Here is an 18,036-nt window from a genome sequence, read left to right as displayed (position 1 = left end):
ACAATACAAGAGGAGGAAGACAACGCGCCGCCTTCAGCCGCCGCCATAAGCAAGCCGACAAAATCATATATAGCTCGAAGACATGCAGCGCTCTTCGTCTCTTCCTTCCGCTTAATGTTCTTCTACCATTTCACAAGAGACACATTTAATATATATATATATATCGGATGCATTGGAAATTGCACAAACCATCTCCCTACTTCCTGTCACAGCATCTGTAGCTTCTCTTGCTGGTTGTTTGCTGTGTTTGAGCCGATGGCAATGGGAAGGAGGAGCTCGGTGGGAAGGGTTTCCTCCATCCTTGTGGCAGCGTTCCTCTTCCTGCAGCAGGTTACGGTCATCGCCCGTAATGCCTCAGCTTGGCTGACACTGACCGGTACCTCTCTCTTTCTCTCTCCCCGTCTTTGCATTACCCATCGGGATGTTTTATGCCCTCGTTTACTTTTTTCTTTACCTTCTTCGTTAAGAAAGATGGACTTTTCCTCCGTTGATCGAGGTCAGGGATTGTTATATGTTCTATGAATAATCAAAATCTGATTTTGTAAAGCTATCTTCTTGAAAATTTGTTCTTTGCGTAAATAAGCGCATTAGTTTCTGATGTGAATCCTTTCAGCTTTTGGTATGCCAGTAAATGTTTCTCGGTCTCTAAAGTTCTCTTTGCAATGTGAACAGGGCTTCTATCTTTAGAAATCGTTTTGATCAGAAATTTCAGCCTTTTTACGCTCTATTTTTTGTAAATGCTTTTTCTTGAATAATCCTTTTTTTTAGTAGATAAGCGTGTTAATTTCTGATGTGAATCTTCTCAGCTTTTATATGTCAGTAACTGTTTCTTGGTTTTTAGAGGTCTCTTCACAATATGAATAAGGCATTCATCTTTGGAATCTTTTATAAGAAGATCAATTTGAGATCGATTGGTTGGACTTGAAGGACTTTGTCTTCCTAATAATGCTATCTCGTTGGAGCTTTTCATGCTTCAGTGTTCTGTCATGAAAGCTAAGTGGTTTCCATATTGCAGGTAATGCCCCAGCAATTGTAGCTAAGGGTGGCTTTTCGGGATTATTTCCTGATTCCAGTCATGATGCTTACAGCTTTGCCCTTATAGCTAGTTCACCAGATACAATTTTGTGGTGTGATGTACGATTAACAAAAGATGGTCTTGGGATTTGTCTGCCGGATATAAAACTAGATAATTGCACTGATATCTCAAATATCTACCCGAATGGGCAGAACGTTTACCTTGTCAATGGTGTGAATACAACAGGCTGGTTCTCTGTGGATTATAGCATACAGGAGCTATCGACGGTTGCTGGTAAGCAACAATTTGTTCTCATTGTCTGTATTTATCAGATACAAGATGTAAAGATTGCTTAGAATGTATGGATATAAGCACATAACTAAAATTATGATGAAGTAGAATGCATGCAATGGACGAAGGTCATTATTTTTTTGTTTTTCATATGAACATGCATTATCACTAAAAAGGCATGTGTTAAAAATAATCCAAGGAATTTAAACTCTCTGCATGTACCTCCAATTATGGTTTAAATCACAAATTACTTCTGATTGTTGAATAAATATTATTTGGTTGTAGTTAAATACTTCGGTAATGTAAACAAGTTTTGATTTCTGTAGTACATCTATATGTCGGATCGCATTCTGACCATCATTTTTCTTCTTTGCAGTGACACAATCAATTTATTCTCGAACCTTTAGATTTGACTTTAACAATTATGCCATACTTGCTGTTGAGGATGTGGTGACAAATTTTGAGCCACCTGGTCTTTGGTTAAATATACAGGTAGAACATTGGTTTCAGCAACATGTCATGCATTCTTCATTTATCATAGTTTGCTTCGGTTGCTTCCAAACTAACGTTTCACGTTTGATTGCAGCATGATATTTTCTACGGTCAACATAACTTGAGCATGACAGAATATGTACTTTCTGTATCAAAACGTGTCCCCGTGAACTACCTTTCCTCTCCTGAACTGGCTTTCCTTAGCAGTATAGCTGCAGATTTTAGCAACAGTGACACAAAGCTCGTGTTTCGCTTTCTTGGCAAAGATATTGCTGAACCTTCTACAAGTCAAACATATGGTTCTCTGCTGAACAATCTTACATATATCAAAACATTTGTCTCCGGTATCCTTGTTCCAAAAAGTTACATTTGGCCAGTAACAGCTGATAATTATCTACTACCCTATACATCCATTGTCAAGGATGCCCATAAATTGGGGTTGGAAATTTATGCAGCAGATTTTGCAAATGATAACACTTTCAGCTACAACTATAGCTATGACCCGTTAGCTGAATACCTTTCTTTTGTTGACAATGGTGTATTCTCTGTTGATGGTGTGGTGACTGATTTCCCTATAACTCCATCAGAGGCAATAGGTAACCTACTCTTCCTTGTTTAGACATGATAACATCAGCATTTGTTACAGGAATATTCCTACTTTATCATTTCCATAGGTACCACAATAAGCTGATAATTTGCAATAGGATGTTCCACATGCAGTAACTAATCGTTTTATTAAACAAATTACTGTCACAGATTGCTTCTGATAAAATTCTTATTGAGACCTTTCTTCTTGGCATTGATAATGTTGCAGATCATATTACTGATATAGACTGCATGCTGATATAGGTTGTTCCTTGGTTATGTAATCACTTTGCAGTATCTCTCTTCCTTTTTGAAAGAATCATCAGTTGCAGTATCATACCAATACCGAAACTTGAACTCTGACTGTTAAACATTGGCCTGTGTTGTTGAATCTAAAATTCACCTTTATATTTTGAGTTCAGAACAAATGAAACTTTCCCATGGTATAGTAAACATATAACTAGCTACATGGTCATCATGAATTGTGATAAAATTAACAGCTGGAAGAAATAAATATAGCATCTCCGGTGATAAATTTTAGCTTTTTTATAAAAAGATAATATAACAGAAAATTGTTCATGCTTTCTACTTTAAAAGCCCTTATTTTTTAGCTAGATAATTGTGCCTTTCTTTAGGTGATGTTAACCGTTAATAATGCACAGGTGGCGATACACTATCTGATAATTGATTCAGGGGTTTTAATTACTTTTGGACTGTGATAGTTTTTTTTTCTTCTTTTGTTTAAAAGGCCCTACACATCAGCAGCTACGTCTGTAACTCCTTTGTTTCAGCAGTTTGTCCTAAAGTCATTTGGATAAGCTCTACAATTGCAGAAAGAATCATATATTCTTTTTAAGGCTGTAATACTAGCTACTTTACTCTAAATAGCAAAAATAATTATATGGACTTCAACAAAGAGATAGAAGGAAAGCTATCTTCAAAGACCGCAATAACAGTTACCAAATTCTGTAATATCATGGTGAGAACAATTTTGGTTTCTGTTGGAAGTTTTCTGGTGATCAAGTATTTTTGTTCTCAATTATGAAACATTTTGTGAGTCAGATTCTGACTGACTAATGTAAGTGCTTATGTTAGCCTATCTGTAGAAAGCTTTCGGTCTCCTCTTTAATCTGGCATGGTTGTTTCATTGTATAGCCCACTTTGCTGCCAATCTGGCTACTAATGTAGATATTTTTATTATACATCTTATTGATGGATATTTCAATTATTGCAGGTTGTTTTTCTCATATAAACAAAAGTGTCATCGATCATGGTATGCTGACTAGATTCAATTGCTAGTTCTTTGGGTTGCCAGTATTTTGCTGGAAGTATTTGTCACTTAATGACTTGGATTTGTCCTGATTCTTTAAGTTACTTTATGTTTTCAGGAAAGCCATTAATCATCTCACACAATGGGGCCAGTGGAGACTATCCAGACTGTACTGATTGGTCTTACCAGAAAGCAGTTGATGATGGTTCAGATTTCATTGACTGCCCTGTTCAAGTAACACAAGATGGAATTGCTATATGCATGAGCTCTATTGACCTCATAGTTGATACTACAGTCACTAAGTCACCCTTCGCTTCTCGTTTATCCAGTATTCCAGAGATTCAGAATACTCCTGGAATTTTCACCTTCAATCTTACATGGGATGAGATTCAAAAGAATTTGAAGCGTAAGTTTATATATTTACCATTAGCACATTGATTTTAACTCTAGAACTTAGCAAGTTTACAAGGTGTCTGATTCAGTGACATGAATAATTTTATGTCATCATTTGTTAAATTCTTCCGAAAACACATTTAGAATTAGTTTCGGCATTTATTTCCCCTAGGCAAATTTGTGAAAACTTTCTAGTTTCTGGAAGTTGTTTATACTTCAGAACATTATTATCATTAATTCCTGGCAATGCTGCTTGAAGTATCATTAGTAGAATCATAATCACATGGCATAATTGATAATTGAAGTGATTTTGGCTTTAATTATTCAGCATGTGTGTTGATAACAATCCTATTATCCTTGAGATTGTGCAACACAACATGTTTCTGTTGAATTTACTTTTTCCTTAATGAAGCTCCAAGTTTTTAACTTTGAAGAGGAGCATTGAAGTTTTATGTGACGAATTAAAGTTATTATTCAGTCAGCATTCTTATATCTGGTTGATTGGTTAGAATCCACTGTCAAAAGATTGTAATTTTGTTGTTTCAGACATATTTGGCATGACTCATTATACTTAAGCGTTGCTAATATTCTAACAAAAAGCTGTTAAGAAAAAGCAGAATAATTTTCATTGTAGCATTTGCTTGCTTTTTCCTTTTTTTTTAAAAGGTGGATAACTTCATTTTTATTGAGAAAAATCAGAAATCAAAATCACAGAGCTGGAATGGATAAGGTTGGTAGATCATGCTGATCCCACCCTAAATAGGCATTGTAACACAGCAAATAGTTTCCACTTAAAAGCAAGCCGAAAGTATGCCAACTTCCTGAACTTCAGATGTCCCTTAATCTTATGAAGGCTCTTCTAGAACCAGAAAACTATCAGGTGTGTCATCAGGAAAAAGATAGTGCAATTTTTGTTTCTTCTCTCAACCTGCTACTGATACCATGATTTGTAAAGAAATGTATTTTTCCTGATCATGCTTCCAAGAGAAGCATTTTGTTCCTGAAGATTTTGGAGTTTCTAGCAGTCCAAATACTGCATGAATGCTAAACATCCTAGATCTAGCTTGTCGCTTTTGAGCTACGATAGTTTCTTTCTTAATGTACAACTTCTGAATCAGAATACATCATGGCTGTTTGTCAACTCATGTGCTCTTAATGGTACATGCTTTAAAGCTGGGTGGTTTTCGGTTGCTAGCATAGTAGAGTTGGTCCAAATGAAATGCCATGGTATTCTTGTTTCCTTCCTAATATCTCTCTTGTGGCTGTTTATATATTTTACCTTGAAAATTTTCCTGAACAGCAAGTAAAATTCTTGTAGATAATTCTGCACTCCTTTCTTCCAAACACAATAACAGATTTTCTACTTGCACGTGGCAGCCATTATTTCAAACCCAGAATCCAAATATCAACTGGTGCGAAATCCAAGATACGCAAATGCCGGAAGCTTTATGAGATTATCTGACTTTCTAGCCTATGCTAAAGACAAGCCTCTCGGTGGAGTCTTGATCAGCGTAGAGGTGAGAAGTATGAATAAGTTTTAAATCCTTCAAAGTTGTGAAAATCTAAATCTATTTGTTAGCCATCACTGCTTTGGACTATCAAGCTAGTTATTCTGACAAAAGCAATCACACCATTAGCTCCTTTTCATTTAACTGCATAAGATTAATGCTTAATTTTCAAAGCTTAGAAAATCATTTTCCTGCTTAATCTGTAATTTCTGAGGATTGACACCATGTGTTGAGCATGCAACAAATCCGGGCTCGCAGAGTAGAAAATTGTGCCTGAACCTATCATGCTAGTCATTTTCCAGGGAACTCTAGCATATGAAATGTTGTTGTCCCACTTAATTTTGGTCAGTCACGAAATGTTGTTCAGAATTCATGGTACAAGTACACATCCATCTCTGCATCAGGGACTGCGATGCATTAGCATGGTCACATGGTCATTCATGCTCGAGTTGTGCAGCATCACTCAGTAAGATCTGCAAAATCTAAACTGAGAGATTGATACAATTCATCTATCTGCCTAATATGCCCATATGTGGCACACAAAACATTTAAGCGCATGCAAGATGCCAGAGTGAGTGAGTTCATTGAGTCGTAAAGCTTACATCTTAACTTCTACAGCAAAGGCTATTTATGGCGTTTCAGCTATGGTTTGTCATACTTAAATGCACAACTGGGGAACATGTGTGCCGTTATAATTGTTAGATTAAACTGTTTTCAGAGGAAAAAAATCTATCAAGTAGTTCTCTAAGTTGATGGTTGTAGTTGCTGTAGGTGTGATTATATAGGTCTGCATGATCATAATAGAAAATTTGTTGCAGGACACTCGCAGCCAACGTGAAGAATAAATTGTCTGGAATGGATCTTGACATGCAACCAAATATATTAGTTGAAATTTTGAATTTTATGGTCTTAAAACTTCATAAATTATACAGAAATAACACTGTACACTATATGGTAGTCTATACCTGTCAATACTAGATGTGCAAGTGCTTCACCAATCAGCTCTGCTAAGATCTTTTTCCAGTTCCGATACTGTCTTAGCGATCTCTATTTTCTGAGACTTTTGTCTAATCTGACATTTGTTTGATTCTAATGACTACAGTATGCAGCATTTATGGCTGAGCAATTAGGGTTCAGTGTTATTGATATGGTCATCTCTGCATTAAGTGATGCGGGTCACAACAACCAGACTGCTTTTGAAGTTATGATCCTGTCTACAAACAGTTCTGTTCTTGTGGAGTTCAGGCAGAAGACCAAGTTTAAGCTTGTTTACAAAATTGACGAATCAATTCGTGATGCTGTTGCTTCTTCAATTGTTGAAATTAAGGAATTTGCTGATGCTGTGGCCATCGATAGGCAGTCTGTTTATCCCGTAACACAACAGTTCACTACTCGCCAAACTGACATTGTTTCCAAGTTGCAAAATGCAGGCCTTGCTGTGTATGTTTATTTGTTTCAGAATGAATTTGTAGCTCAACCATGGGACTTCTTCTCTGATGCAACTGTAGAGATCAATACTTATGTTCAGGGGGCTGGAGTGGATGGGATCATCACTGACTTCCCAGCAACAGCTAGCACATATAAAAGTATGCTTACTTTATCCTCATTTCTTGTTGTTCTTCATATGATGATTGAACATATACTTGTAGAACTTCTTGGACATGGCAATTTACTGATGACATGCTTCACAAATAATTCAGCCATGTTATTTATTTATTTGAAATATGTCCAGCAAGAATTGAATGTAGCTACCACTTTGAATTTGCAGGAAATTCTTGCAGGAAAATGGGGAAGAATGCACCGAGTTACATGAGTCCAGCACAAGGTGGTGGTCTACTACAATTAATTAGTCCACAGTCATTGCCACCAGCCCTATCTCCGATGCCAGTCCTTGATGTCTCCGATGTAGTGGAGCCGCCTCTCCCTCCTGTGGCTCCAAAACTGGCACTGAACCCTGCTGCAGCAGATATTGCACCATCTCCTTCGCAGCTCTCGGGCGCACTGCGATTAGTTTCTTCATTGTTCGTGTCACTGGCACTGGCCTGTGTTTCTCTCCTGCTTGTCTGAGTTCTCGATACTCAATTTCATTTGTGTGCATGTACACCAGCAATTTCGGCCATCAGTGTCAAGATGCTAATCAGATTATTCCTGTTCCTGGCTATTCTTTTTGTATGAAAATATTAATATTAATTTTACATTATGGAGCTTCATTCTTCTGTTCAGTCTACTATTTTGTGAGCATCAGATCTTCCTGTGGAACTTTGACAGTGTGTGAGCCATATATTGATGTTTTTGTTTTCTTACTTCCATTACAATTGTTTGGAAAAACTCCGAGAATGATGGCATGTTTATATATAGACTTTGATAATCTAAATCAATATGCAAAGCTCTTGAAGACTTCTGAACATATCTACTTCAATATGATCAGAGCTACTTTACAAGCCTCTTAAGGGATGTTGAGGATGAAATCACCAAGAATGCTACAAGTTGCAAAATGCAAGGTTCTTGGTGACTTATTAGCTTTGTGTTTTTATTTTTATGATAATTAGTTCTTGAAACAGTTTTGATCATATGTTCAATATATATTTAATAATGAAACTAGTTGTGATATTGATGTATGATTGTTTCTTAGAATGGAATTAAATGAAAAATCCCATTTCACAGGTGTGTGTGTGTGTGTGTGTATATATATATATATATATATATATATATATATATATATATATATATATGGAGGGCTGTCAAGGACATTGAATTATTATTCATGTGGCTGATATAATTTAATAATAGAATAGAGTTGATATAAAAATAAAATAGTGTAAACATATAAATAATATATACAATAAAATTAAACATGAAATATAAAATAATATAACAAGACATAAAACAATATCTAATAAGAAATATTTCACCATTAAAAGTAAAGACTCTGACTTTAGGACCAAATCGTAATCACTAAATCACAAAGGAGTAATCATAATTGGGTATAATATATAAAGTTCAAAACTCTTCTCTCAAATTTTCAGTTATTTTTTAATTGAAATAACATATCATACACATATGTATATAGAACAACAATATAAAAGTAGGGCACAAACAAAGAACATAGAAGAGGTAATCTTTGGAATTACCACTACTACTACTTATTATCTTAATACATATAATTTCTCTTCTTCTTTATTCTTCAAATATAGAATTAATCAAAAGAATCACAAGTTGAAAAGAACAATGAAACAATAATGCAACTCCACTTGTTATGAATATAAATCTCAGTTAGAAAAAGATGAAATATAGTACAACCTTGTCCCAGCCTTTCTTTCCTTGGACAATCTTATCTATTTGTTATTTTTGATTAATTTTCATTCATTACATGGACTCACTAATCACCAAATGTCTCAAATAAAGACTGCATTTGGTTCATTGAAGAAGCAGCAGTAAAGCAAAACTCTTTTTCTATCATGAGGTGGATTGTGTTGGCCTCCCATTACCTTTGTATCATGAAAGAACAAGAATATTCTGAATCATGTGATCAATCCATGTGACACATTGGAAAGCTGCATCCCCTTCACACATGTTCAGACTTGTTGAGAAGGAAAGTGACATAATAGAACTCACAGAAAGGGGACTGAGATGGCATCAGAATAAGTTCCAAACAGCTGGTAATCATTGATCTCCTCGAGAATATTTCTTGAGATAATTATCATGGTTTCTTGAATGTAAATTGAAGCTTGGATATCTCCAAATTATGTTTGTCTAATCTATGTGAATCACACAAAAGAAGAAAGCAAAATAAGAAGAACAACAAGAATTGCACAAAGATATGAATCCTAATTTTGTAATCCTCCTTAGGTCACCAGTAATCACACACAACATGATCTGAAGCGAACACCATGATGAAGCCAAGAACCCATCCAAAATCCTGTCTTCTCCTTCTAAGTGCTTCGATACATCATGATATCTACAGATATATGGCGAAACGCATGGCTTCTCCCACCATTAGGTCGCCTAATTCCGCTGCATGGAGCTGCCCACGCGCTTCCATGTCGTCGGCGTGGCACGCGAGGCAAGACGCTGCCGCCAGCGGCGCACGCGCGAGGGCCAGCAGCATCGCCAGGCCTCCTCCCCACGGGCGTCGTCTCTCCGCCGCCGCCGCCGCCGCTTCGACCTCGGGGGCGAGCGCCAGCGCCGCCTCGTCGAACACCCGCGCGCTGCGCTTCTTGGGCCATCTCAGCCTCCTCCTCATGGCGGACAGCAGCTGCAGCATGGCTCTGCGTGGAGACGATGAATTAGGTGGAAAGGTTAGAAGCAGCAGTGCATGGTTGGTTGGTTGTGGTGTCTTCTTCCACCTCTCAGCTTCTCTCTTCTATCGGGGAGTTTAAATAACAGGATGGTGGGGATTTGGCCACTCGCTGCTCTCCTTTTTCGCTTGTGGGACTTCGATGTCAGAAAGAACCTGTTTTGCACCGAGCAAAATTAGCATGCACACTACATGTCTAAGTAATTTCCTTCGGATGTAATCTACGTTGGATGTATACACTGAAGTGAGACTGCATGCTTCGGGTAATAAAGTGTTGGTTTGTTTTATCTCCTGCAGAAGCTGCTGACAGCTAATTTCCTTTAGTTCCTCCTACCATCAAATATACAACCCCATTCCATTCCTTTTTCTTTCAGCCAACAAAGATTGTCTTCTTCTTGTTGGATCCTACTAGAGAGAAGAACAAGGAACAGTCTATCACAGTGCTAACTTATTATGCTGTGACCTGTCACGTCTTCTTCAGAAAAGCTAGACAAATCTTTGCTGATGGAGAAGGGAATGGGGATGGAAGTAATACATGGAGGAGAGAGGTTGTTTTAGGCTCTTCAATTATAAATCAGGGAAGAAGAATGAAGAAAATATCTTCTGTGGTTGATTCAGTTTCCACTGTTTGACTTCCATGTTGGTAATGCAACTTCAGGTGGAGTGTCATCTTCACATATCAATATCTCATATGCTACTGGTAGATGCTCAATGTCAAAAGTCAGATGGCATTAGAATGTATGGTGAAGCACCTACCAAGCAAGAGGCAACTAGTGGTGTTTCCAAGGAAATGATGGAAAGCACTCGCCCTGAAACCAAGTGTAGACCACAAAATTTGTTGTAGTGGGGAGTGAGGGTGAAACAACAGCCTGAGTTTGACATGCTGCCAATGAAAAGAGCCAAACAATTGTAAACATAATCATGAAGAAGAAGACGAAAATTATCATTCCCATATCTTATTTCTGCAATATAACCACACGCTATGACAAAAATATATGATATGATTATAATCAAGAATAATTGTTTTTGTTTGAGATTCTTGACATTCATGTGATATATGATTTGCTTATGATATACCTCCTCATGGATGTGATGTAATTTGATTTAATCTGACAACCATCTCTCTAACTCTTTTCTTGTTTTATCCACTTATGAGAATATGTAAATCTCATCTTCATCATTTATCCTTTAATTTTTTATGTGACTATTAGTTTTAATTGGAAGCAACCAAAAAAGCCTTCCACATGCAAAAGGTGGTTAATGAGTTGATTCACTGTGCCAATTAGGGGTCACGTCTAATACACATGATTTGTGATCTTGGAATCTGAGTGGACTCAGACGACTAGAGATAACGAGTCGAGCCGAGTCACTGAGCCACACGACTTACCGAGTTAGAAGGCCTCGAGATGAAGCACGTGTTCTATAGGATAGCTCGCATCATGAGTACATCAGCATGATGGTCCTCAACATTGCGTCGGCGATAAAAGCTTATATCAGAAGTGCATCACCATGACACCAACTCTACTCACCGAGATGGCAGTCGTCTCTGTCGAGATAGCTGCACATTGTTACTGAGTTCATAGTTTTCAGGTTGGAGTCTGATGGGAACAATGGTGTGATGTGATGGCTTCGACGGAGGCTACAGCCTGTGTTCTACCGAAGCCTCGGCATCTCGTCACCAAGTTTCAGGCCCGGCCGTGTCAGAAGAAGCATCGGAAGGTCACCGCCAGAAGCTCTGTAGCTTTCTTCTTGTTCCGAGGAGGTTCCTCCCTTGATCGATGCGCGTTTGGTATTCTTTGGCTTCTTCTGTCACTTGCACGTTGGAGGTACAATGGGAACTCTCTCTCTCCCTCTCTCTCTCACACATCCCTTGCTCTTCAAACTGGGGCAGAACCCATCAATTAGGTGAGGCTTCCTGGATGGGGCAATATATGTGTTTCTCACCATTGAACTCTGAGTTTGCAGCTCAAACCAACCATCAAGTTTGACCTCAGTAGAATGACTACTGAGATGGGCTTGGACATCATATGAACCACAACAGTGAAGGTTGTAACGGTTATTATTAAATATCTTATTTAATAATAACGTAACCGTTCTCATTAAGATTCATAATTCATTATCATGAATTTCTTCATTTATTATGGTTTAAATGATTTCAGTTTTTTAATCATTATGCATGAAACCGTTATTATTAAATTAAATATTTAATATCATTAAGTTCTTCATTATGGTCTAAACGTTACAAATTTGAATTAATTCTTGAACGTTATGAGTTGGTGATGATAAATGTTCTTGATGGAAGAACATCTATATATACATGAGGATTTTGGTCCCTTGGCTCAACAATCTCTTTGAAGCGAAAGGGTTTCCTACACCATCTAAAGCGAGAGTTTAGAGCCGAGAAGAACCAAAGTTCAAGAAGAAACCTCTGCAGAAATTCTTGGCGACAATGGCTGGAGGTACGCTATTTCGTTTCCACATTAGTTTTATTGTGTTTCTATTACAATGATTTAGAAACACAAGTTGGCTTCATTAAAATTTCTTACATTTGGTATCAGAGCCGAATGACCTCTGCCTTGATATGAAAAAGTTTTCATTTTTATGCCATGAAAATGATTTGATTTTGGTTTCTTCTTGGAAACTTGTTGATATATATTTTATTGAAAATCATAAAGAAATATCATTTTCAATATTTTTAGTCGGTAAAATGCTCATATTATGTATGCATATTTAGTTATATTAAATTATGTTTATGAGCAAATTTTTTATGTTTAAAATGTCTAGTGATCCATATAATCTTAATTAATTAAGAATTAGCCACAGCATCCTTAATTAATTAAAATTATATAAAGTTAAAATAAGGATCACATAAGTAATTAGACATTATATTGTGATTGATTATATTTCGTATAATAATTGTTATCCCACAGGATCTTTTATTATATTTAATATAATTAATCAGGATAAAATATCAGATTATTTTCATAATTTACCCACAGGGATTATGAATTGGAATATAATTTGATAGTTTTATCATAAAGACCATATGAATCTATTTGAATTAAGAATTTAGCCCACAGGCAATTTTTATGTCATGAGATTCATATTTTTGGCATGTTTCACATTGGTAAAACATGTATTTTAGTTTATTAAGCTTCAAATGTTGACATAAGCATGTTTGATTTTATGCAGTTTCTCAAACTGTTAATTTCTCTGATATTCGATGTGATATTCTCGAACTTAGTGGTGATAACTATAAGATATGGAAGGAGAGGGTTCTCCTCCATTTAGGGTGGATGGATATTGATTATGCTATTAGAAAAGACGAACCACCTATAGTCACTGATACCAGCACTCTATCTGAGATCACGTTATATGAGCGATGGGAGCGATCCAATCGGCTCAGCGTGATGTTTATCAAAACTAAGATAACTGCTGGCATACGTGGTTCTGTTGACCAGCATGAAAATGTCCGAGACTTGCTAAAGGCTATCGATGAACAATTCATCACTTCAGATAAGGCACTAGCAAGTACCCTTATTATGAAATTTTTATCCCTTAGACTCACCAACATAAAGGGTGTGCGTGAGCATATAATGCAAATGCGAGATATTGCGGCTCAATTTAAGAAACTGAGGTTAATATGTCAGAATCCTTCCTAGTGCACTATATTCTGAACACCCTTCCACCTCAATATAGCCCTTTTAAAATTTCATACAATACACATAAGGACAAATGGTCAATTAATGAATTAATGACCATGTGTGTTCAAGAAGAAGAGAGGCTAGTAATGGAATTGGGTGAGAGTGTATTGATGGTAACCACTCGAGGGAAGAACAAAACTGACAAACATCGAGCCAATCAAAAGGCTTATCAGCAGGGAAAAGGTAAAATACCACCCCAAGCTGATATCAAGAAAGAAGCAAGGTGTTTCTTTTGTAAAAGAAAGGGACACATGAAGAAGGAATGTATGAAATTCCAACAATGGCTTGAAAAGAAAGGTAAACCAACCTCATATGTATGTTATGAATCTAATATGGTCAATGTTAATATTAACACCTGGTGGATTGACTCTGGATCAACAATCCATATTGCAAACTCTTTGCAGGGTATACAAAACCTAAGGAAGCCAGTGGGAAGTGAGCAAAGCATCTTATCAGGAAATAAGATGGGCTCACATGTGGAAGCAATTGGAACATGCATTTTAACTTTAAGTAGTGGTTTTGTTTTAAAATTGGAAAGAACCTTTTATGTACAAAGTTTCTCACGAAACTTAATTTCTGTTTCCAGACTCGTACCATTTGGATATTCCTTTAATTTTAAAGACACATCATTTCGTTTATTATATAAATCTGATTGTGTTGGGAATGATATTTTGTCTGATGGTCTTTACCGTATTTTATTACAAAATGATAATACTCAAGGTTCAATGCATGTTCACGCTGGCATTAAGAGGTGTAATATTAATGAGGACTCCTCTATATTATGGTATCGGAGATTAGGACATATCTCCATAGAGAGAATTAAAAGATTAGTTAAAGATGGGGTACTTAGTACTCTTGATTTTACTAATTTTAAGACTTGTGTGGACTGTATTAAAGGAAAACAGACCAATAAGTCCAAAAGGGGTGCTAATAGAAGTTCAGACTTATTAGAAATAATTCATACTGATATATGTTGTCCAAACATGGACATACATGGTCAGAAATACTTCATCTCTTTTATAGATGATTACTCACGATATATGTATATATATTTGCTTCATAATAAAAATGAAGCATTGGATGCCTTCAAAGTCTTTAAGGCTGAAGTTGAGAACCAATGTGGTAAGCAAATTAAAATTGTGAGATCAGATAGGGGTGGAGAATATTATGGTAGATATACTGAAAATGGACAAGCACCTGGTCCTTTTGCTAAGTTTCTTCAAGAACATGGGATTATTGCCCAATACACTATGCCTGGTTCTCCAGACCAGAATGGTGTTGCAGAAAGAAGAAACCGAACCTTATTAGACATGGTGCGGAGTATGCTTAGCAATTCCAATCTTCCTAAGTTCTTGTGGACTGAAGCACTAAAGACGGTTGTGTATATATTAAACCGAGTTCCAACCAAGGCTATCCAAAAGACACCATTTGAATTATGGAAAGGTTGGAAACCGAGTTTGCGACATATGCGCGTTTGGGGATGTCCGTCTGAAGTTAGGATATATAATCCACAAGAGAAGAAACTGGACCCGAGGACTGTTAGTGGGTATTTCATTGGATATGCCGAAAAGTCCAAAGGTTACAGGTTCTATTGTCCATCTCACACAACTAGGATTGTGGAATCAAGAAACGCTAAATTTCTTGAGGATGATGTGATTAGTGGGAGCGATCATTTCAGGAACATAGTTTCCGCACATGATCATATAGAATCTCAGCCTTCCACATCAAATGATAGATTGGTTATAGTTCATAGCACTCCTCAAGTACAAACTAGTGCTGAACAACCAATCATTGAAATTCCACAAGTTATTGATAGTATTCTAATAGATCAAGCAGTTCAGGAATTACAACAAGCTCCTGAACAACTAGTTGAACCACAAGTTCCTCAAGGAACCATTGGTACAACATTAAGAAGATCTACTAGAAATAAAAGATCAGCAATTCCTGGTGATTATGTTGTATATCTATAAGAATTTGACTATAATATTGGAGCCAAAAATGATCCTGAAACATTTTCACAAGCCATGAGTTGAAAAAAGTCAAATTTGTGGCATGATGCTATGAAAGAAGAGATGAATTCCATGATGAGCAATGGAGTCTGGGATCTTGTAGAGTTGCCTAATGAAGCAAAGGCCATTGGTTGCAAATGGGTCTTTAAAACTAAGAAAGATTCGTTAGGCAACATTGAGAGATACAAGGCAAGACTTGTTGCAAAGGGATTTACTCAAAAAGAGGGAATCGATTATACGGAGACATTTTCTCATGTATCTAAGAAAGATTCTCTGCGTATTATTTTAGCATTAGTTGCTCATTTTGACCTTGAGTTGCAACAAATGGATGTGAAAACAACATTTCTTAATGGAGATATAGAGGAAGAGGTTTATATGAAACAACCTGAAGGTTTCTCCTCTAGTGTTGGTGAGCACTTGGTTTACAAGCTTAGGAAGTCTATATACGGCTTAAAACAAGCCTCCCGCCAATGGTATTTTAAATTTCATGAAGTGATTTCTTCATTCGGATTTGTTGAAAATCTCATGGATCAATGCATATACCAGAAGGTTAGTGGGAGTAAAATATGTTTCCTTGTTTTATACGTAGATGATATTTTGCTTGCAACCAATGATAAGGATTTGCTGCATGAGGTGAAACAATTTCTTTCTAAAAATTTTGACATGAAGGATATGGGTGAAGCATCTTATGTCATTGGCATTAAGATCTATAGAGATAGACCTCGAGGTATTTTAGGTCTATCACAAGAAACCTATATTGATAAACTTTTAGAAAGTGTTGCTCCCATTGTGAAAGGTGATAAGTTCAATTTGAACCAATGCCCAAAGAACAATTTTGAAAGGAAATCAATGAAAAACATCCCATATGCTCATGTCGTAGGAAGCCTTATGTATGCTCAGGTCTGTACTAGACCTGATATTGCATTTATTGTGGGGATGCTAGGTCGATATCAGTGTAATCCAGGTATGGACCACTGGAGAGCTGCAAAGAAAGTGATGAGGTATCTACAAGGAACCAAAGATTACATGCTTATGTATAGACATACAGACAATCTGGATGTGATTGGTTACTCAGATTCAGACTTCGCCGGTTGTGTTGATTCTCGTAAATCAACATCAGGATATATTTTTATGATGGCCGGTGGAGCTATTTCTTGGAGAAGCGCTAAGCAGACCTTGACTGCTACTTCTACCATGGAAGCTGAGTTTGTCTCCTGCTTTGAGGCTACTTCACATGGTGTATGGCTTAAGAGTTTCATTTCTGGGCTTAGAATCATGGATTCTATTTCTAGGCCATTAAGAATTTTCTGTGATAATTCAGCTGCTGTCTTTATGGCTAAAAACAATAAAAGTGGAAGTCGAAGTAAACACATCGACATTAAGTATTTAGCCATAAGAGAACGTGTAAAAGAAAAGAAAGTGGTCATTGAGCACATTAGCACTGAATTGATGATTGCTGATCCTTTGACTAAAGGCATGCCACCTCTAAAATTCAAGGATCATGTAAAGAAAATTGGACTTAGTTCCACTTTGTAATGATATTGAAACTCTTATATATTGTGAAATTTTCTCATTTATGTGCACATTATTTTGAGAAAATGTATTGTTGTTGGACCAAGAATAAACATAAGGTTTATTCATAAAGTAATATTACCACATTAAGATTAAGAAATTAAATACATCGTGATACATGAATGATAATACTCGCTCTTAGAGGACTTATCGCTATGATTCATGTATTTATTTCTTAATAAAGTTGTTCAAGAAAGATTAATTCAAATTATTAAGATAAACGTATGGACCAAGTGGGAGAATATAACGGTTATTATTAAATATCTTATTTAATAATAACGTAACCGTTCTCATTAAGATTCATAATTCATTATCATGAATTTCTTCATTTATTATGGTTTAAATGATTTCAGTTTTTTAATCATTATGCATGAAACCGTTATTATTAAATTAAATATTTAATATCATTAAGTTCTTCATTATGGTCCAAACGTTACAAATTTGAATTAATTCTTGAACGTTATGAGTTGGTGATGATAAATGTTCTTGATGGGAGAACATCTATATATACATGAGGATTTTGGTCCCTTGACTCAACAATCTCTTTGAAGCGAAAGGGTTTCCTACACCATTTAAAGCGAGAGTTTAGAGTCGAGAAGAACCAAAGTTCAAGAAGAAACCTCTGCAGAAATTCTTGACGACAATGACTGGAGGTACGCTATTTCATTTTCGTATTAGTTTTATTGTGTTTCTATTACAATGATTTAGACTTCATTAAAATTTCTTACAAAGGTAACGTTAGCAGTCACCACAGATCATACAATGGGCTTAAATCTTAATACCACAACAGCTCTATCTCAACTTTCTCTTTCTTCTCATGGGATACTGCCAGCTTTAATGCTCTGAAAGGTTGCAATTATTTGATGTGGGTCTGCCAGGTATCCTAGAGAAGGAAATAAG

General features: G+C 36.4%; 1 protein-coding gene across 1 annotated transcript; it reads left to right on the top strand.

Moving 5' to 3' along the window:
• The first annotated feature begins 148 nt into the window (after positions 1-148).
• On the top strand, positions 149-7,776 carry LOC135645488 (glycerophosphodiester phosphodiesterase GDPDL3-like). Its single transcript, XM_065163892.1, has 9 exons — positions 149-376; positions 1,016-1,309; positions 1,683-1,798; positions 1,893-2,394; positions 3,618-3,656; positions 3,772-4,059; positions 5,424-5,563; positions 6,657-7,140; positions 7,323-7,776. Exons 1-9 carry the CDS (start codon positions 256-258, stop codon positions 7,619-7,621), a joined length of 2,283 nt encoding a protein of 760 aa, XP_065019964.1. The 5' UTR covers positions 149-255; the 3' UTR covers positions 7,622-7,776.
• The last annotated feature ends 10,260 nt before the right edge of the window (positions 7,777-18,036 follow it).

Source organism: Musa acuminata, chromosome BXJ3-8 (genome assembly GCF_036884655.1).
Source record: "Musa acuminata AAA Group cultivar baxijiao chromosome BXJ3-8, Cavendish_Baxijiao_AAA, whole genome shotgun sequence".
Classification (NCBI taxonomy): Eukaryota; Viridiplantae; Streptophyta; class Magnoliopsida; order Zingiberales; family Musaceae; genus Musa; species Musa acuminata.
The sequence above is the reverse complement of the archived record's forward strand: the minus strand, read 5'-3'. Positions and strand labels throughout refer to the sequence as shown.

Coding starts and splice junctions, on each gene's coding strand:
- LOC135645488 (XM_065163892.1), top strand. CDS start 256: ATGGCAATGGGAAGGAGGAGCTCGGTGGGAAGGGTTTCCTCCATCCTT. Junction 377..1,015: donor AGCTTGGCTGACACTGACCG/GTACCTCTCTCT, acceptor TCCATATTGCAG/GTAATGCCCCAGCAATTGTA. Junction 4,060..5,423: donor GATTCAAAAGAATTTGAAGC/GTAAGTTTATAT, acceptor TGCACGTGGCAG/CCATTATTTCAAACCCAGAA.